This window comes from Heliangelus exortis, chromosome 4, assembly GCF_036169615.1.
Source record: "Heliangelus exortis chromosome 4, bHelExo1.hap1, whole genome shotgun sequence".
Classification (NCBI taxonomy): Eukaryota; Metazoa; Chordata; class Aves; order Apodiformes; family Trochilidae; genus Heliangelus; species Heliangelus exortis.
The window spans coordinates 30,883,281-30,905,393 of NC_092425.1; the positions used below are offsets into that span (position 1 = coordinate 30,883,281).

A 22,113-nucleotide genomic window follows, 5' to 3' on the forward strand; every position below is an offset into this window, starting at 1 on the left:
TTTTTTTACAACATTCTAACATATAGAAACCACTACTAATAATTTTCTGAGGGTGAATTTGGGACCTTTGGGGTTCTTATTTTGCTATGCAAATATCCTACTATATGCTTGAAGACAAAAAATAGAAAGTGAAAATATCACAATTAATTTTGATGCTATATTGCATACAACAGACAGAAACTAACTTTTAGTTTCCAAACAAATGTTAAAAAACATAAGCATGTTTAAAGTACTCTAAATTGTTTAGGATGTTCTGCCTTTTATTAAACAAAACACAAGACAGACTTTGAAGATGCATTTGCAAATGAATATGAAGTTTTATAAATTATAATAAACTTACCTGTGAGCTGGAATTCTACGATCACCAGCAACTAACACCACATCACATAGCTGTTTGTGTCTAAGATAATTCTCCATCTTCTTAAAAGTTTGTTCTGCATGGTTGAGAGCCTGAAAAAATTCATCTGAGGTACAGGGCTCCATAGTTTGACACGATGATAAGGTATGACTGCTGCTGGAGGTTCTGGTGAAGACAACAATAGAAATCTTAGCTCACACAATATTAATGTACACCAATTCCATCTACAGGTGATAAAACAAAAATCACGTGATTTAAAAATTACTTATCTGATTAGTTCTAATATATATTCTCTTGCTATTTTCTCTTCCTAATCATACTTTCTCTCTTCCTCCAAAGCTAAATCCTTGCTAAAAAGGTATCATCAGCTAATGTAGAACTTTTCAGCTAACAGACACACAAAAATTAGTCCAGTAATCGTATCTATACTGTTATCAGATGGCTGAACAGATATCTACCAGGATCTTCAAACTGAAAAAGCAATGGAAGGATGTAATGAGGAATCAAGTCTCTCCCTGCCACTTATGTTGAAGTCTTACTTCATTAAAGTCTTGCTTCACACTTTGCCCTAGGTGCCTAGAACAAAACTCAGCATATATTGAGCTAGTAAAAGTGTGGGCATGTAGGAGAAAAGAACCATTAAGAACATGTCAATGTACCACTGCTCCTACTGCAAGAAGCCTTCTGTGTCTAAAATAAGATTTAGGAAAGTAGAAGCCAACACAACAGCAGAGTGGCTGGGGAGAAAAGTTCTTCATGTCCATATACTCAGCAGCTTGGGAGGAAATAGGAACAGAGAGAATGTAAAAGGAATGCCTGGCCTAGAACATAAAGGAGATTAATCCTAATTATGTACACTGAAGGGAGCACCTTTTTTTGCTCACAGATCTTTAACCAGCTACAACTTACTTTTCCACAATGTTATACAACCTTATACAACACTCTGGAACTACCATAATATTTGGAAGGACACAGATTCACAAGATCTGTATCCAGACCCCAGCTTTAAAAAAGATGTCATGAACTCAGGCAGCATGGCCAGCATTAAATCCACCAATAGATTTTGCTCAGTCCTTAACCTAGGATATTGATTTCAAGACAGAGCTCCTCAAGACAAAATTTTAAATTTTTAGCAGGAAATGGTCTGTAACAGTTTTTTGTTTGGTATCATCTTTCTTTCTTGTCCCAGATAGCTAAAATTTGGCCCTTAATTCAAACTGAAATCTAGTAATGGATCAGAAATTAGATACCTGCCCACCTAATCCCCTCGGAAGACTTCATCTTACATGTACTCTCTGTAGCTGTGGTTAGCCATTTATTTAAGCCCTCTCAACTTCTCATCCCCATGAATCACTTGTTCTGCTCCACCTCTGTGCCTCTGATAAGCTGGAACAAGCATTCTTTGTGACCATTTTGGAAACTGAAACAAGAAGCTGGTATATCTGAAAAATGTAATTACATAACCATAAAAATGTAACCATAAAAACCATTTTATTGACAAAACCGGATGGCATTCTCACAGTGGCTGAGCAAAAACCACTCAGAAAATGCAACTCTTAAATCAGCAACCCTGCCAAAAAACCCAACAAGCAAACAAAACAAAAAACCAGTGCTGGTCAATAAGATACTTAGGGAATTCTTGTTCCCTATCACAATTTATTACATCCTCAATTGTGTTGATACAGGTTGTTTGGTGTTTTTTGGGTTGGATTGGGTTTTTTGTTGTTGTGGTTGAAACATTTTAACACCGATTCCTCAAAATTACCTCATTAGTGATGATTTTTTTTTTTAATTTACACTATATCAGGGATATGATTGACATTACAACCTCCTCAAAAGTTGCAGATAGAACCAAAGAAGCAACAGACTACCATGGAGAAAGGAAAAACTTTCTAAGCCAGCACTTTGCTGGCTAATAGAGCTACCATCAGCCACAAGACTGCACCCATGTGCATTCTGCACAGAACCAAGAGGTCATCACAATTGCAGTGACACCTGTTTCCCACTTATTATCGAATAAAGCACTTATTCAAGACACAAGAGAGTCAAGCTCAGTTCTTCTGCTCAACTGAAGAAGTTCAACTCTGTGTCTCTCTTCTAGCTGCTAACCTACAAATTATTTTCCATAAGGAAGGAAAAGGAGAAGGAAAGAGATAGAAAGATTAAACTTCAGTGGTCCATAAAGAGAACATGAAAGATGCAGTCTAACAGTTGAGGCACTTGCAAAAAATGAAAAGCTATAGCTTCAAGGGCTAGTTCTGCCTATTAGCCAATGACTGGTTATGAAAAATTCAAACCTCTCCCCTTCCCTAAATGATTTCTGAACCTGTTTCCCAGAGCAGTTTGCTAAAGCCAGAATACACGCACAAGGGAAGAACATAAGAAGGGAAAGACCTGCTTTTCTCTCTCTCAACCCTTATACTGTCTTTACTGTCTTAAAAAATTCTTGGCTTACATCTTGTCTACCTAGAGAGAGGAAGCCTGGTTATCTAATGCAGACCTGCAAATCCTGTGCTCATAGCAACCCCTCAGCCATGAGGGCCACAGCTCTGCACATCACGGGGGCTCTGCTCCTTCTGGATTTGACTCTCAACTCAAATTTAAGCACAGTATCAATTTCCCCTCCCACAGACAAGAGGTATTGCCACTTCTGCACAACTCACACATACTACTAAGACAATTATGCTAAAGACTGGGCTGTTAGCACATGAGATAACCATATCAAAGAACCCTTTTGGTACACTCCTTTAAGATTTAAGATAGCATTTTTAACACATTAAATATAATAACAAATATCTTGGGATATTAGCCAGTAGGGTTTCCTTTTTATATTCTTGAACTTCAATCACACTTTTCTTGGTCTTTATTTTCCAATCTATTTATGTGTAAAATATCCTGTCTAGCACTGAACAATTTTATGAAGTATGGTACAATTTCAGGTTGATTGTAAAAAATCTAAGTTACTCTAATGACAAGGTCTTTCTCATGTTACCTACACATTTTACTACCCTGATGACAAAGATGCAAACACAAAAGATGCTCATTATCTTCAGCTTCAATAAGGAATTTATATGACTGCCTTTTGAAAACAAAATTATGCATAAGCCATGCTATAAACTCATTCATTTTTAAAGCATTTTATTTCCTGTTTGGTTAAGGATCTTTGCCCAATGCAAAGCAATGAAGCAATTAATTGGATGGTAAAGTGGTGATAAGCAGTTTTCAAAAAAGTGAAAGCATATATGATGATACATGATGATGATGATGATGATGATGACCGGAGAGCTGAATTCCTTCTGGTGTTGATTCAGGCTTCATTGTTGAAACTTAAACAAAGCCACAGTGCAGTTTTCAATGTAAAAACTCCTGCTTTTTACTAAACTTTCTCTCAAAAGAAAAGCATCAGTGTTTTTAAAATTTTATGGAGGAGAAGCACAACCTGTTCCTACTAACATGATTTATAATTGTAATTATTTTAAAGCATTGGGATTCATTTTAAAGGAGATTAATTTTACAGCAATTACACATATTACTTAACAACTTATAAATTCCAATAAGTATTAACCTTGGCTATCAGAAATGTTGCAAAACTTTTTAAAAGCATTTTATTTTATTAAAAATTATTTATTCAAGATTTTTAGGAAGGCATCTTTCATCTTAAATGCCTCTATGTTTTGTCTTTGAAATACACATGCATCAATAAAAACATTATGACTACGAGAAAAAACGACTACAAATTTCAAACTCTGCATTTTGGAACAGAGATAGAGGAAACCCATCCAAAATTTGAAACTAATTTTAAAATTTTTTTTTTCTGAAAAATTGTGTAAAATTCTGCCTTAAAAAATTGTATCTGAAAAGTATGTGCAATCTCAGCTGTTCTATTGTCACATTCAGTTCACCTAATCTAGCTGCAACTTCACCTGTACTTCTAAAAAAGGTCAACTTCTCCACAAGATAATGTAGTTATACTGCTAGGTAAGAGTGACATTGTTTGGTCAAGGTTATTTAGTACAGATACTGACCTTCTTGCATTAAGAATTCACATTTCTTTTGACAGAAGCAACGTGTTGTAGTGCAGCTGGTTACTACAGCCTTGATTGTACAAAGGAGTCAGGTAGCATTATGATGGGATTTCTATCTGCAAAATCTTGATGGAGAAAAAACCCTCAAATAGAGTGCTATTATGTCTGCTCAACCCAGTTGGTTCACAGAATGAAGTGAACAAATGAAGTCTGCTTTTTCAAAAGATTTCTATGCTCTGTCTCCCTTTCCCACACCATCCACTACTTCTCCTTTCCCCTCAGTCCCTCAAGGTATTGCCTCACCAGGCAAGAGACAGCCAATAACCTGACTAGGGGCAAGCTGTGCTCTGCAGCCAGCTTTGCAGCAGATAAATTATGTCCTTTTTCAGCAAAGACAGCAAGCTGGGTTTCTCTCCATTAACTAGTTGACATCTGCAAGAAGTGACATTATTTTTGAGATTTCTGCCTACCCTCAGGTTAAGATAAAAATGGCCCGTGGGTTTTAAAGCGGGCAATGGCAGAGATGATGCAGGAGAACACAGCTGCAGGAAAAGCTGATCCCCTTAGGAAACCAAAATAAAAGCAAATGTTTTATCTACACTACTGAAATTTGCAGGATGCATGGTACACCAACCCAAATGGCTTTCATAAATACACTGAAAACAGAGCAAACTGGGAACTGAAGCAAGAATAACATGTGTATAGAATTGGCTTAAATTATATTTTACATATGTTTCTCTAACAGAAACTGGGTGCAGATGAAAGCATTAGAAGTAATAAACGCTGGAAAACCCACAAAGGTGGGAAAAAACACACACTATACTACTCACTACTATGTTTCCAGTAGTGAATGGGTGACACAATCATTTAAACCTGAATTCATGCAGAAGTATTATCTTTAGAAATATAACATGCAAATAAACCAAAAATCAACAAAACAAGACAGACGTTTTGACATCTACAGATATTATAAAAAACATCGTGACATTTCAAGGAAGAAAAATAGTGAAAAAACGTTAGCTTTATTCACACCTCAATGAGGTTCAAAACACTAAGAGGTTCAAAAATAAGTGATCAAAAATTATTAAGTATGAGCAGGAAAATGGGTGTGACTTCCTGGTGTTTAGAGAAGACAATGAAAGAAAAAATAACACATAGCACCTCTGACTATAAATTATATCTGCTGTTACATTCTTGTAAACACAAGGATAATGTCAATGAAATCAAAGGACAGCTTTTGACTGATCAAAGCAGAACTCTGCAATCACAAATATGGGATTTACTCTAGTGAATCACCTATAAGCTCTAAGTTCCACTTAAAACCCCAGCAAAGGCCTTTCTAGTTTCACTAGAACAGACAAACCTCCTATAGCTGGACTTTCTAACTAAAGAAAAAAAAAGCCTACGCAGCCAAACAGCAGGCTAATTGTCTTCTTTGAGACAGGGCACTGCATTTGCTAGACTGCACAGTAAACTCATCATTAAGGTATTTTTTTGGTAGCAATGTAAGTAGAGGAGCTGCTCCAACTACAAGTAATCTTTGCCAGGGCAGTCAATCCTTTAGGTCACACACATCACAGAAGACAGATTCTATATCCTCTTGGGCAAATTAGGATACATATTAAGATACACCTTTTATATTTTTTAACCAATTATATTTTTAACCAATCTTAACTTCGCACTAAAATTGCTTCCTGCATTGTAGATTTTACATACAATGTTTCAAATTAGATTTTAAAATATTTTTTCAACAAATTGGTGGCTTATACTGCTGTCCCCATGCCAGCTGACATTTTATTGCATGGAGATCAGAGCATAACCTACTGAAGTAAGAATATGCCAGCTTTTATGCTAGCTTCCATGATTTTGTATTATACTGTGTAAAGAGCAAAATATTTCCTTCTTTAAGTCAGTAAGACAAGAAACTTAACAGCAGAGAACGGAGTTTGTTGGAAAGAATAATGCTGAAATGATTCTTGGAAAAAGCGAGCAAGGGTACAGATCAAGACACTCTTCCCAAAGTCTGGGAAGAGCATAAACAAAAGGAGGATGCCATAGATGGTAACAACACAGACTGCTAAAAAACCCATGCTGTATCATAACTCAAGATAAGACAATGGAAGGGGGACAGAAATTACTGTGGAGAGACTGTAAGACTATACATGCATGTGAACTTGAGGGCTAGGATTTACTCTATGCTTGAGAAAAGAATTGTAGCAACAGCCATAATTACAGTCTTGCAACCAAAAGGCACAGATTCAAGCAAACCCAAGTATTTTTGCAATAACTGTAATCTAACTGGCATAAATTACAACAGACACAAGAAGCTGAAGCACAGACTCCACTGTTACCTATGCCAGTTCAACAAAGACATGCACATGCAGCCTGCTAAGCCATCTTTGCTTTTATTATTAATTTTTAATTTTTAGAAGAAACAATGTGGGTTAATTTCATTGTAGCTAGACCTTTGATTAGATCTCTGAGGTATCCTGTCTTCTAGGAGGTGTCTTGGGTTTACTGGAACGAATTCATATACCCACACACACCACCAGTAACATTCATTCTCTCTGGAAAACATTAACCAGCCTACCCCATGATTCATCTACCTTGCAGTGTGATGGAGAAGTGCAGTAGTACAAAAACAGACCATGCTTTAAATTAGTCAAGGCATGTGATAATTACTCCAAAAAGTAATCATCAAAAAGGTGATCATCTTGCATGGAAGCTCATTCCAACCAAATAAGTAGCTGGAATCTCCTGTGGTTTTACGAAGTCCATTGTGAAGCCTCTTGTTACCAATCTTTTTGCAACATCTACTGTTCAAGTTTACTAGATTAAATCTGCCTCACATATGCTATATAATTGTGCTGCTTTTCAAACATGCACAGACATAACCCAAGTGAAGACATAATAGGCACAGAGGAAAATGAAAGAATTTCATCCTGACTAGTATCAGGAATAGTGTGGCCAGCAGGACTCGAGAAGCGATCATCCCCCTGTACCCAGCACTGGTGAGGCTGTACCTGAAGTGTTGTGTTCAGTTTTGGGTCCCCCACAAGAAAGATACCAAGGTGCTGGAGAGAGTCCAGAGAAGAGCAATGAAGCTGGTCAAAGGCCTGGAGAAAAAGTCTGATGAGAAGCCTCTGAGAGACTGGGGTTGCTTAGCCTGGAGAAAAGGAGGCTTCAGGGACACCTTATTGCTCTCTACAACTACCTGAAAGTGAGGTGGCTGTTGTCTCTTCTCTCTAGTAACAAGCAACAAGATAAACAGACACAGCCTCAAGCTGCAGCAGGGAAGGTTTAGATTTGACATTAGAAGAAACTTGTTCACTGAAGGGGTAAACACTGGAACAGGCTGCCCCCATGGGTGGTTTTATCACCATGCCTGGAGGTGTTTAAAAGATGAGTAGATGTGGTGCCTAGAAATATGGTTTAGCACTGGACTCACAGTCAGGTTTAATGGTTGGACTGGGTGATTTTCCAACCAGAATGATTTTGTTATTCTGTAATTTTAGCAGTAGCATCAAAAAATGAGAAGGCTCAAGATTTCTGCTGTAAAACAGCTTTTCTTGAATGTTTCTTATTTTGCATGGCTTATTCATGCATATATATAGCAAAAATTGCTCTTATTTTTAATTTAATTTCAAGGATTATACTACTATCATGCCACAATCAGGGAATCTATCAACTGTCCTTATTTGACAGTTTGCATTATTTTGTCATAGGAGATATATAGAAATACACAGCACAACTGGAGTCCAAAAGAAGTTGCAGTCCTAAAGATCAGTAAGACTGAGGCTATGAAAAAAAAATAAAAAAAAATTCAATCTTTCAGTGCATGCCTAGTTGAAATGAACAGTCAGCACACTGGGTATTTTATGCTTGTTATCCACTGTGCCTTCAAAGTCTGTACACTTCTGCTAAGGTACCCATAAAAAGTTAAGAAAAACATTTCTCTTACTAATAGGCTTGAACTTGCTACACAGGAGTCTGCACAGCTTCTGGAAAATGTGTGTACAAATCCAAAGCAATGACCATTGCCTCAGGAATGCAGGAGAGTTAACAAACAGCATGATTCAGGAAATGTAGGAGACAAAATCAAGCAAAAATTTCAAACCTCACTAGCCCAGTAAACAATATTTCAGGCTAACCCTGGTTACAAACACTACACAGGAGCATGAGGTGAACAGCATTCTCCCTGAACCTGAATGATCTGTTTGCATTGCAGAAGCAGCCTTTGTCAAAGATCTGGTACTAAACTTTGAATTTGCTTAACCCTTGTGCCACCAAGCTCTATATTAGTAACAAATAACTTCTACAGAGGCTCTACTCTAAATGAATCTCATAGTGATCTAAAACTTTCATAATTACTAAGATGTGACCTATTTCTACCTGTTCCATGGGATGGCAATGAGGAAGGATGACACACAAAACAGTAAAGCTGCTTCTGTTGCTGTGTGCTTTTAGGGCTTGCAATTGCACAATAAACTATAGAGGAGTAAAGAATAGGGTAACTCCACAGCTTCTATGAAAAAAGTATGAAAAAAGGAAATTTTTCATATACACAATTTGTTTCCAATGGAAGGAACAGGGTTTTAATACAGGAGAAAAGCCCTTTGAAATCTACATTGATGAGGGTGTTATTTTTCTCTCGATTCAATACATAAGTTATATTTTAGACTAATAAAAAAGACTATTTAATTAAGTTCTTAACATCAGAAAAATTCCAGATGTTGGGCAGATTATGTAAGTCTGCCTAACAGCTTACGCATTTGTAACAAAGGAACAAAACATGATTTAAGTACAGTCTCAACATAAGACTAGAGATACAGATAACAACACAAAGCAGGTTCTTATTAATATTACCATTAGTTACCTATTAAATTGTTCCAACACTGAACTCAAAATTTACCTAAAATACTTATTTTAAAGCATGAAAGTGAAGCTGATCAATAAATAAAGTAAATGTAGATGCTATCGATGATTAAGCACATAATCTAAAGATATTTGAGATTTACTAAATTCAAATCCTATGCACATTTTCTGTAGTATACAACTCTGCCTGCAAAAAAAACCAAAAAACCAACCAAAACCCAAAATAAATCAACCAAACAAACAAAAGCAAAAACCGAAACACAATGAAAAACAACCTCAACAGTACAGACTTCTCACATTCCATAAGTATCTGCAGCTCCCCAGTCCTAAAAATTTAAAAAAAAAAAAAAAAAGATCTGTCATATGTAAACTCTTCTCCTACTATTAGGAACAAATTTGTAGTAATTTCAACCGATACATTTACCTCTTAAAATTATACTTTTTCTGTGGTGATTGCCTTGCTATGGTGAGAATATCTTGTTTCGGGTAATGCTGTACATAAAAATTTCACATCACAAGCAGATGTTGCTGAAATGGAAAGTGATGTTACACCTATATCATACAGTGGTATATACTATACATTACACCTAGATTATCCAGTGACACAGCTATTTAAAAATTCATAGCTGAATTATCATTTAAAATAGGACCTCTTCAGAGATAATTATTTCCAGCTATATAGTTGTTGCATCATGATAAGACTGCTGCTATGAAGCACCAGAATGCAGGGTTTCCATTTCCTGTAATTTACTTTTGCCATTCAGTGATAAAAGCAAGTACACTATGTTGACACCTAAGCACTTTTACCCTCCCTTCTTCCCTTGAATCTGTTACATAACCATAAACAGGCAGTGTTTGTATTATGGACTACTTTGCACTAACTGAATTCTGTGCCCACAGAAGGCAAAACACAAACTGCCAAACTAGGTTGATCTGTCCTTAGTAGGCTTTATTAAACTGCCTAGCCTTTAAAATAGTCATTTATCCTGAAATGCTGTATCCTTGCAAAGTTATCTTAAAAGCACAAAGCAAACATAATAAAATGTGCTTGAAACGGTAACTACTTTACACACTATGTGCACTATAAAACAAGAAAAATACTTCTAGTGAAGAATGGCTGACTTACACAGTAAAAGGAAATAAAATAATTAAATTGATACTTAACAAGAAATATTAACTTTCATAACTTACACCCAGTAAACAACTTTAATTTAACAACAAATTTTGAAGTTTCATATTTAGCAACCACATGTGAGAGAGGAATACCAAAACATCTTTACAGACAATAATTTCTTCTTTTTAAGCTAATGCACAATTGAAGACACCTAGACAGACAACTGCAATCACTTTAGAGCACAAGTTGGTTGGCTTTCAATAGATTAAGTATTTTTCAAGTTGCATATGCACAAGAAAAAAAAATCTTTGCTTTATAGTCTAAGTATCTTTTACAGTTTCATCTATCTCATCTATAGAAACATGTGGAAACAACAGATGAATGAAACAAGAAACTTGCATTTCCATAGTTTTCTCATAACAGGCATGTGACTAATTCTCAGCATAACTAAACCATCCCTGTCTTTTCAAAATAATTTAGAAAGCACCCTGCAACATTACCATGCAATGGACAGTACCTTGTTCAAAGCAGCATGTACTTGGTATACTGTTTAAAACACAAGTACATCCACATTTGGGCATTATTTATCCACATTAACTAAAGGTGCTTTTTATAAGATCCTAGTAAACACTCAGAACTCTGATTATAAGTAATTTTTTGTTTTTGATGCTCAGCAGCTGCTGTTTCTGAAGCATTTTAATCTAGAATAGAGGCTAGCCTATACATGCATGCTACCTGTAAACCTGAAATTGAAACACATTTCTCACAATAGGAAAGTAACAATTAACCTGCATGAACTGCTGTCCGATTCATTTTCTTCTTCGCTTGCTCTACCATCTGTTTCTTGTCTGTTAAGCCAACGTGCCCCTCCACAGTCTTCTGCTGAGAATTCAAATGCTGGGATTTCCGAGGTGGATGCCATTGGCCAGGGAGGTGAATTCTGGAAATCCTGTTGGCTGGACCTTCTGTAACCAACTGATGTTAAAGGTAGGTTACCTGAATCTAAAAACTTTGTGCCACCAGTTGTTACATTTTGTCCTCTATTCCAGAAGTCTCCCTGGTGGCTTTCAATTGCAGAATTAGGGGCTGATGCCTGATGACCGAACCACCTCCATCTGATTTTTAAAATCTGCTTCACGTCAAACTCTTTACGAGAACCAGACATCCTTAGCGAAAGGCAGCGATCGTCTAGGCAACGGGGTAAGAAGCAGCACACATAAAAGAAGATTTGTGCACTCAACCAAGACAAGTGAAACACATGCTCTGGCTGTCTGTGGCAAGCAGATTTTCTACAGAAGGAGGGGAGAAAGCACTGCATTCGCATAAAAAAGGCTTCTTAAACGCTATGTCATTTGAATACAAACAATAGGCAATAGACGTGAAAAATCCTGAGATAAAAAGAGGAGAAACAATCACCTCAATCAGGAAAGACGCTGATGAGTTTACACTAAAAGCTCCAAGGCTGTTTCTGTAGCTCTTCTCTGACCATTAGCTCTCAAAAACACCAAACAGTATTCATTAAAGCCCTTTCAAGAGCTGAAAACCACCCCCTTTTCTTAAACCACAAATGACAGAGAACGTAATTCCCATACTGCATCTTAGAATCTCTGCTTCTTGTTCTGTTAACTCTTGCTACTACAGAGAGGGAAAACCCGCAAAAAGCAAATTAAATTCCTCCTGCACTGCTAAAGAATAAATTTACAGAAAAGACTTTAAACCAATCCAAAGATAATTGATTATGCGGGGGAGAAACTGAAGTGTAAATAATTCTTTTTTCCATTACAGGACATGCACCAACTTAAAAAGGACAAGAACAGCCTGGAAGGCTCAAGGGACCAGTACTGAGTTATAAAGCCTTTCATCTTGATATGCTTTGATTCAAATCTAGGTCTGCAGTAACTGAAAATTTCTATCTGAAATGAGCTAATGATTTCTATTCACTTACACATGACTAAAAGCAAAAGCAAGAAAAGCTAATTGGTCACTGTCCAGGACACTGTCCCCTACAAAACAGACAACAAAAGATGACTTTTCAAAAGGTTTCTTTCTCATCACAATCAGCAGTTCCCGATCAGGTTAAAAGTACCCTGATGGAACAGTGAAAAAGAGAGATGCATACTTTTGAGACAGAATCCCCTGTAGACAGGTAATTTAGGTAATGTATTAAAATAGCCAACAAAAGTTTTTACTTGAATGAGGAAGAGACAGCCAAAAGGATAAAATACACAGTGACAAATTTACATTTCCTATGAGAAACAGCCTATTTCCTCTACAACATCTGGAGATAGTTAAATATAAAATGCTGAGACTAACTCCAATAACATGCAAATAGTAACAATTTTAGACCAACACAGAGGATCTGGATTTTATCACTCCGTGATAAACAGATCTATGTTTTCAGTCTTCACAGTTCAGTGAGGCTGCTCAACCCTCCAGGATAAATGCATGAAAAAAACCCAATAAAATCCAAGTGCCTCTTTTCTACCTACAGTTTTCATCAGAAGTGAAAGTCTCTTTCTCTCGGATAAACATTAATGTATGTGATCTTGCAATTAGGACACCTGCAGTATCCTGTTCTTTGAAACAGGTTACACACAGAGTCCACATGAAAACCTAACCAGTGCCTGAGTTTACCACCCCAAAAACAAACACTTCATTTTATACTCAATGCCAGGAGTAAACCATGCTATTTTCTTTGGAACCACAATGCTGAAAGGGCTAGTTTTAATCTGAAAAGTAACCATTACTACTTTTAACACAATTACTTATGAAAGTGTATCTCACACATGCTAGCAAAGCTCAATTCTAAAGAATCAGAATTCCAGTTGCTCTCTACAGAGAGATGCTGCATTTCAGAATGTGTACCTTGCCACCATCCTGGCTTACCAGAAGCTATCTATCAAAACTTTTGCAGCATGTCCAGAAAACAGCTGAAAATACCTTGGGGGTAATACAATTAAGTAGATAAATATATAACTGTATATATATATACACACATATATAACTATTTCTTTGCTGGCAATTTCATTTAAACACAGACAAACAGGGAAATATTTAAGAAGGATAATGATTTAATTTATCAGCATAAAAATGTTAACAAAAAATGGTGTGACATGTAGACCCCCAGCCATCTGGTACAAATTCAGCAATTTTTAAAAGCTTAACTGCATTGTTGAAACCATCATTTGTGTAACTGCAAGTTGGGTAAAGCTACAGTACAGCTTAAGAAGTAGTGACAAAATGGCATCTTTTTATTTATCCTTCCTTACATTTTGTGTCGGTATTCATCAACGGTGGAGAACCAGGACAAGCAGTTTCTGAATTTATTAACATTCAAAACAGCAGTAGTGTTTAAATTACCCAATTAGCTATGAAAAGCTTTAAATACATTTATTTCTGCTCTTATGTTAAATCTGTTATACATACAGACTGACCTGGATTCTGTTTCTTGTATAACAGACTCATTTAAAATTCAAACTACCCCAGCAGAAGCCTACTAAGACAAAGGCAGATTTGCCGATTCTAGTGCTTTTTCAGCACTTCCTCATGACTTACTGGGAAATAGTCTAATTACTGCTTTTCTTCAGCTGTGAAGCTGCAGGCTCAAACAAATTAGAAAACAAATGTGCTATAGTTTTATGAGACCAAAACACAAAGCCATTTGTTTTCTTACATTTTTCTAGATTATACAATCTCTTGCTCCTTTACACACTCTCCCAAATTACAGTTCTAAGACAGACTGCATAAGTATCTAAAATATTTCTCTGTTTCATCTAAATCAGATACAAGTTTGTATTACAAATGACAAGATGAGACAAGCATCACTTAGTTCTTCCGTTCAAACTGAAAACATTGCACAGAAATAATTGAGGACCTCTTCTTGTTCTGGACAATCTTTATTGCTATCAATAATGTGATAGCTTTTATAAGTTTTCCCACTAGGAGTTAACAGACTTCTGAAAATACCTTAAATGATGATGTGTAAGGACTTCCACTTATTATGACCATCAAAACCTCATCTTTGACATCCTTTTTGCTTGGCTGTTGGTGCTCACAAATCCTAATGCCCACCCCTAGGACACAGCCTCCCATCGTATGTCTTTCTAATGCGTTAAAACACATTTCTGAGAAGCCTGCTAAGAAGATAAGCTGAATGCTACCATCTTAGTTCAACACAGCATACATAGACTTTGCAAGAATTATGAAATTTTTGTCATTTACTAAGGCAAAAGTTTTCTTTTAATGAAAAACCAAGAGTGCTTATACTATTTTTCCTGTCCTTTGTCACTGCTGCAGCTGAATAAACATTTTCTGCTTTGTGGTGAATCGTAACATTCCAAATAGAGGAACACTGTCATCTTTGGGAACATAATCCTGTTCACATTAAGGAGGTTGTGTAAGCTTGCTGTTAACACCATTTTGAGATCTCCAGTTTTGACAGAGCAGATTGATATTCCTATGAGAAGAGGACCTGAGCATTTTAAGTACATAACTTCTCCTATGACCTGTTCCATAAAGTAAAACATTTCTGCAGTTAGCAGTGAGGGACTGTTTCCCAGATTCTGCCTTGTGAACAAAAGGAAAACATTCAAATGCAGACTGTATGTTAAATCTGCAATTGTGCAAACAGGTTAAGACAAAGAACATAGCATGACAGCTTTATAAAGTGCTCATTTCAAGATTTTCAGAACAGTTTACCTCCAGAGAGATATAAAATTGTTTCTTTTACTAGCCAAAAACCTTACTACACTGATATTCTTTGATGTTCTATAGGTTTATTCATACCAGTGTTAAAGAAACATTGCAGCCTAGCATAACTAGTTAAAATTTAGACATTTTGACTCCTACGATAATTCTGCTGTATATTTTGAGGGAAGATACACTCTAAATACTATCAACTGCATCACTTGGAAATGTGGAAAAATAATAATAATCAAGTCTAAGGACTTTTATTAATTATGACTTTTCCTTTATCACTAAGTAGTCAAATTAAATTTTCAAACAAATTAATATGTTTATGGAATACTTTTTTGCGGCAGTCTTAAAATTTTAATCTCAACACATTTTCCCTGTTCCTGCTATGTTTTCGCTACAAAAAACTATCACTGCTCATCTTCAGGGCAACTCAGATACAATATTTTCAAGATATTCAGTCTGTCAAACGGATTTAAAATTATCCATTTTTAAAATTAAGATTAGGGCATAAAGGCTCAGCTAATCCTTAGGAGATATTAATGATCCTTTTAAGTGCCAGTAAGAATGAAAATGTCAAGATAATAAGTCTTTGTTTTGACTGCAAGAGTTGTTTTTATTTAAAAAAAAATACTGCTTAAGAAAAGCAATAAATATAAAAAGATGTACTTTAGACATAGCTAGACTCATTAAATGATACAGTAATATATTGCCTATGTTTAGCAATCCCAGATAAGCATTTAAAAGCGTAACAAAGGTTCACTCACCACAGATGTTAATCAATTAATCAAATATACACTTTCAGCAATAAAAGGCATTAAAAATACAACAGTTTTTTAAAAAGGATTTTTAAACTTTAAAATATTTGTGAGGGATTAAAATAACTGTTCAAAGAAAACTGCTGAAGACAACCCCCAAATTGCAGTTCTGCTTATAGCTGTGATTATTTTAAAATAAATGTTCAATGTTTTCTTTTTTCTTCCTAGTCTTGTGTTCCAGCCCCCAAATTACAGCAATAGCACAACAAAGAATTCAGGAAGATTATTATGTCCACACTCTGATTCTGTGAAACAGTAACCACTTCCTAAGTTTTATATAAGTGTGAACACTTTTGGCTCAATGCTATGTGAAAAGTCCATTGTAGAATCAACACCAGAAGAAAGAGAAGAAAACTATAGTTACTGACTCTATGTGCTTAAATTCATTGTTCTGACTGGCAGAAATGAGCTGCAGCCAAGTTATTTGCACAACATTGCAACTTTCTGCCACTTTACATGGCACATTTTCCTTGAGCGGTGCAAGCCATATGTTTAGAAATGCTGACTTCAAAGCACTCAGCTTAACAGTAGAATGAAAAGACCTGTACAGAGCTGGTTATTTCACTCAGATAAGGAAAGGGGGGGGCAAAGGAGAAAGATTTCCATATGTAATAGAAGACTATGCTGTCAGAGCCTAGACTTTTTTTAGTCCACACATCATACTAGTTCACAGAACTATAGTTGTGATCCAAGACATTTACATTTCTTTAACACTAAATCATTAACATTGATTTCTGATTATCAAAATAATAACCAAATATTATCAGGAACTGCACCATTTGCAAATAGCACTGTAATGCAAAGCTATTCCTAAGAAAACTGGGCAGCAAGCCCCCTTAAGCTTATTCAGCCTGAAAAAAAATTGCAGTCTGAGACCATCAGGTCAGCTGTGTTTTTTTCAGTTAGAACTCATTTATAATACTGAATGGACAACACTGTGAAAGGCTAATCCCCTAAAACCAGTTTTCTGTTCAAGCAGCCACACAAAGATTATGACAAGCAAAAGGTTCCCAGTTCATACACTCATACACAGGAATACTGATACCACCTATTCCAATGAAAAAAAGGCAAAGTCATCAATCTAGAGACAATGATACTGCAGCACAAATCTCCTGTAGAAATGTCACTGTTAAGGAAGAGTGGTAACAAAACCACTGTTGCTCAGATATTTAAAGAAGTCCTGCCAAAAGTAAAGTTGTTTTTTAGAATCAGTTTAGGAAAGTACTGCCTAATAAAGCTGTAATGGCCATATACCACATACTGAAGGATCATGGCAAAACCAATAAAATAACATGGAGATAATTTCCTTTCATCAAATTAATATAAACATGGCTAAGGTCACTTTTGTAGGCGGATTTGCAAGCCCCCTGGAACATATATTTTTACATTTTTTCAAGAGAGCAGCAGCTTTACTTCACCAGTAAAGAACACTTCCATCAAGAGCAGAGTTGACGTTTGTTTGGTAAAATTTTACAGGTACTCATAATTCTACATTGGGCACCATATAGAAAACCACCAGTTTACCATGCTGCAAAAGAACAGAGAAGTAGATTTGCAAGTGATTAGGTAATACAAGATATGCTACAATATATACCTCCCTGAGCAAAAAGTTTACACTCTATTTAAATGTCAAGCTATGCAATGCCACAGCTATTGAAGCAAAGTATTTCAAGATAGAGGCTTGAGCTCGATTTAACACCAAAAGACACCTCAAGAGACTCATATTTTTTCTGTCAATGAGAACCTCTGTTTAATTAAACCCCCCCACCCTCCAATGAGACTTTGAGCTGCATAAGGGATAATATATGATCATATATACTTTATTACATGGTTATGAAACAAATGGTGTGTCCTCATCTGGAACTCCTTGTGTGCAATTGATCATTCCAGCTCAAAAACAGTGTCGCAGAAAACAGGGTTCACAGAAAGGCAACACAAAGGATCCAAGCATAAAACTAATAATCATCACACTAGGAGGCAGAATGCTTAAAAGAATCATATCGATGTTTGTAAGTATCCAAGTATTGTTTAAAATTATATTAATGTCTCATCAACATGAAAAACAGAACTTTCACGTAGTTTTAAGAATTAATGTTACACCTACACAAAACAGACATGACATTTTAGGAACCTAGCTGTGTGTAACATCATATATGTCAAAAAGAACTCATAAAACCCCATGCAATATAAACAAATCTAACCCCACATGCCCATCTGGAGCTGAATCTCACAAGGCATGTCAAAGACAACACGAAAAACTTCTATAGGTACACAGGTGAAAAAAGGAAAACTAGGGAAAATGTGGGTCTGCTGCTGACTGGGGCAAGGCCCTAGAGAAATAGGTTATAGAAAAGGCTGTCTTTACTGGCAAGATTGGCCTTCAGAACTTCATGAAGTTCAACAAAGCAAAGTGCAAAATCCTGCACCTGGGGAAGAAAAAGCCTTTGCCAAAAATAACCTGGAGGTCACGGAGTTGAATGTGAGTCACCAAGCTGCTCTTGCAGCAAAGGACAATGGTATTCTGGGCTGCAGTAGGAGTCTTGGCAGCAAGTTGAGGCAGGTGATCATTCCCCTCTCTGCAGGACTGCTGAGGCCACACCTGGAGCACTGTGTCCAGTTCTGGGCTTCTCACTCCATGAAAGAGATGGACATACTGGAGAGAGTGAAAAAATAAATGCCACTAAGATCATAAAGGGCCTGAAGCACCTCTCATACGAGCAAAGTCTGAGCAAGCTAGGACTGTTTAGCCTAGAGAAGATTCAGGGAGGTCACAGCAGTGTGTACAAATATCTGACTTTAGTGACAAGAATTCTTTCAATTAATAACAATTTGCATTTATCATACAAGTAACATGAAAGCAGCATAACCTATAAATATGATCATCCCAATTCTATTTGTGCATTCACATCAACTAAGTGCCTTTATGCCACCAGATCCTTAAAAGTAACAGCTAGGCAAAATGAAAGCATGACCAGAAGATCATGGGAGGTGATTCTCCCCCTCTTCTCTGCTCTGCTCTCCTGAGACACCATTTGGAGTACTGTGCCCAGTTCTGGGACTCTGTGCATGAGAAGGACAGGGAGCCATTGGAGCAAGACCAGAGAAGGTCCACAAAGACAATCAGAGGGTTGGAGGACCTCTCACAGGTGAAAAGCACCTCTTTCACACGCTGAAAGAGTTTGGGTTCTCCAGCTTGGAAAAGGCTCCAGGAAGATCTCATAGCAGCCTTGCAGTATCTGAAGAGGGGCTACTAGAAAGCTGGGGAGGGACCTTTTATGAGGGTATGTAGCAATGGAGAGAAGAGGAATAGCTTCTAACTGGAGGGGGTAGATTTACATCAGACATTACAAAGAAATTCTTTAGTGTGAGGGTGGTGATATACTGGAATAGGTTGCTCAGGGAAGTGGTGGATGCCCCCTCCCTAGAAGAGTTCAAGACCAGGCTGGAGGGGGCTTTCAGCAACCTGGTGTAGGGGAAGGCATTACTGCCCATGGGCAGGGATCTCTAAGGTCCCTTCCAACCCAAACCATTCTATTATTTTGGTAAGCTCAAGATCAGAGAGGCAAAAAAGAAAACATTTTTACCTACTGACAGTTTGAGGACACAATCCTTAAAAATACAAAAAATGACTGCCACCTGCCAAGCATGGTAACTAAATGTACAGGAGGTGAGGAATTCATTTAATCAGTTCCATGCAACTGAATGGAAAATGACAGGTTATTGTCATCCCCCTGCTAAATGAAATATTTATTATATCTTTTATACACATAGACAAAAATAATAAGTACTTTACTTTTTAAAAAAATACTTCAAAAGCATTTCGTTAGAACATTAACAAAAGAACACTGTACATGCACGTGTTCTTCTCCCACCAGCATGGTATTTAGATATTCTATGCCACCTCTAAATATCTATGTTTAACTTTAATACAACAGCATGGTACAGAACAGCATTTCTTCATCTCAGCTTGACAGTGATGATTGCTCTTTAAACAGTTAATTGAACAGAGATGAAGAAATGGCTATGCAAGAAATGCCAAAGAAATAACCTCGATTTCTTACAAAATACATGTATAATAGTAAAGGTTTTTAAAAGACCATTTAAGGGTTCATATTCCAATTAAGCACTTGTAAGATGAATCATCAATCAGTACTAAAGATTGTTTATATTTATACATAGTCGTAGCTGACAGACACTATTAGAAAGTATTATCTTGTAGAATAGAAAACCCAACTCTTTCATCTTATTTCCCCATGACAAGTAACATTCACAGCAGTAATTGGATATCTGAAATTAAGCACTGAAATAAGATCAATACCAGAGCATGGTATTCATAATCCAAATAGTCCCAGAGATATTTAGATTGGATCATACATGTATTTGTTTATATATGTACATATTGCATACATGTTTATATATATGCAATAAGATGCCCTGTATTACTTGCTTTAGTTATAAGCATTGTATCCTGACAATAGGTTTTTCATGTTACAATAAGCTTCACAAAGTTATAAAAACAACATGATTAAATTAGAGATGTTAATTAAGGGCTTCAATTGATTTTGCCAGTGATTTGGCTCAAGGAAGTATTATTAGGAAAAAAACATGCAGAACAAATCGCAGTACATTCAATTATCCCATTCTCTCTAAAACAAAATTAGTCCTCTGCTTAGGGTCAATGTTGCTTAAAATAATATGTATCTGAGGCACATAAGGAAACAGAACCTTTAATTCTGTTTTTGAATACTACTAAATCTCAGATTAAACTATTTATCAAGTCACCATGGATTCCTAAATATAATAAGAAAACTAGTTTCTTACATTCTCCCTTCTGTGTCTGCAGTTTCATAAAGAAGTAATCTCAGGTTCCCCAGTATTATTTATTTTACAAGCTCTTCTAACAATAACTCCAGTTGTCCTGCATGCTTCATCTCACAGAGTCTCCACACACACACACACCTCCCTACTAAGTACCAGGATAGGCAAGATGAGCAAATCCTTCGTCGTATTCAGACCCAGAAGCAGACAGGCTCATCAGCTGGCACATCAAGTAGTATCACTTTCTTGGCCTTCCCTACCCATCCATACTTTCAAAACCTTTCATTAATTGAAACACAATAAGGGCTCCACTCTGTCAGAGCCTGACTGAAATTGGCAAGTAGACAGAAGTGTTATTAGGGAGAAAATGATAAAACAAATGCCAAAAGGCAGCTTTTCCAGGGAATTTACAGCCTCACAAGATGAATATCTACTGCTTCTGAGTATGCACAACTGCCTTAGCTTCAGTATCAGCTAAGCCCAGGATTTAGAAACAAAGTAGAACAGCAGTCATCACAGTATCTGACTGACCATTCAAACGCAACTATGAGCTTCCAGCCTTCCACGGTTGTATAAAAGCGAAATTGGCTTGGAAAACAAAGCGACAAAGGTAGAAATCTAGATAACCTATTAAAACTTTAAACCATTAAATTACTTGCAGAGTTAACTGTCTGGCTAACCTAACAGGCATACTGATCCCCATCTTAGCTGCCTCACCCCTGTTTTTACAAAAACCCTAAAACCTTTCCTGTTCTGCAGAAAGTGAGCAGCAGACAACAGCAATATTGATAAAAAGTCAGGAGGGACACAGGATACTAATCCAAACTGTTAGCATTCCCAGGGCATGAGGCCCACTACTGAAGTAGCATGCTTAAAAAAAAGGGAAACCTCTTGAACCCAGATGGCTAAACTGTCAGAAGAAGGAATAATTGAGAAAAAATTTTTCACTACTTGCTTAACAATTGGGTTTTTTCTTCCTCTGTTATCAACTCTGGTTAAACCTCAGTAGAAATACAAAAATAACACGTTGTACTACTACATGCTGGACTCATCAGATTTGGATGGTCTGCGATATTTGCCCATATATCCTTCCCAATAGCTCAAAATTCTAGGAATTCCTAATGTAGCTTTCAGTGTTAATAAAAAAAAATATCTAATTCATTAAGCTTGTAAGTTTTCAAATAATACTGTTTGAGTATTCACTGAAATTAAAATTTAATCTCTTTTAAGTACAGTTGTTATGTGAAGTTGTAATGTGAAGTAAGAGGAGGTACAAAAGAGCAAATTTTTATTATTTATCACTTGGTCTGCTTACGTGTTTATAAATGCCTGAATTATAGCTAAAAAACTTGATCTACTTGGAAAATACTTCCAAGCTTAAAATGCTTTGATTCTTGGTGAAGAGCTTGCCAA

At 36.5% G+C, this 22,113-nt stretch overlaps 2 protein-coding genes across 4 annotated transcripts in view; one reads left to right on the forward strand and one right to left on the reverse strand.

The window, feature by feature from the left end:
- The window catches only part of RPL9 (ribosomal protein L9), a 388,416-nt gene that overhangs the window by 133,092 nt on the left and 233,211 nt on the right, over window positions 1-22,113 (forward strand). The window lies entirely within an intron of this gene.
- The window catches only part of KLHL5 (kelch like family member 5), a 52,043-nt gene that overhangs the window by 26,464 nt on the left and 3,466 nt on the right, over window positions 1-22,113 (reverse strand). For 2 of the 3 annotated variants that reach the window (XM_071743719.1, XM_071743720.1), the window contains exon 2: window positions 341-523. In XM_071743719.1, coding sequence (XP_071599820.1) covers window positions 341-483 — 143 coding nt within the window. In that variant the 5' untranslated portion in view covers window positions 484-523. Of the gene's footprint in view, window positions 1-340; window positions 524-11,160; window positions 11,561-22,113 lie in introns of all 3 variants that reach the window. The other variant, XM_071743721.1, reaches the window with a different exon arrangement.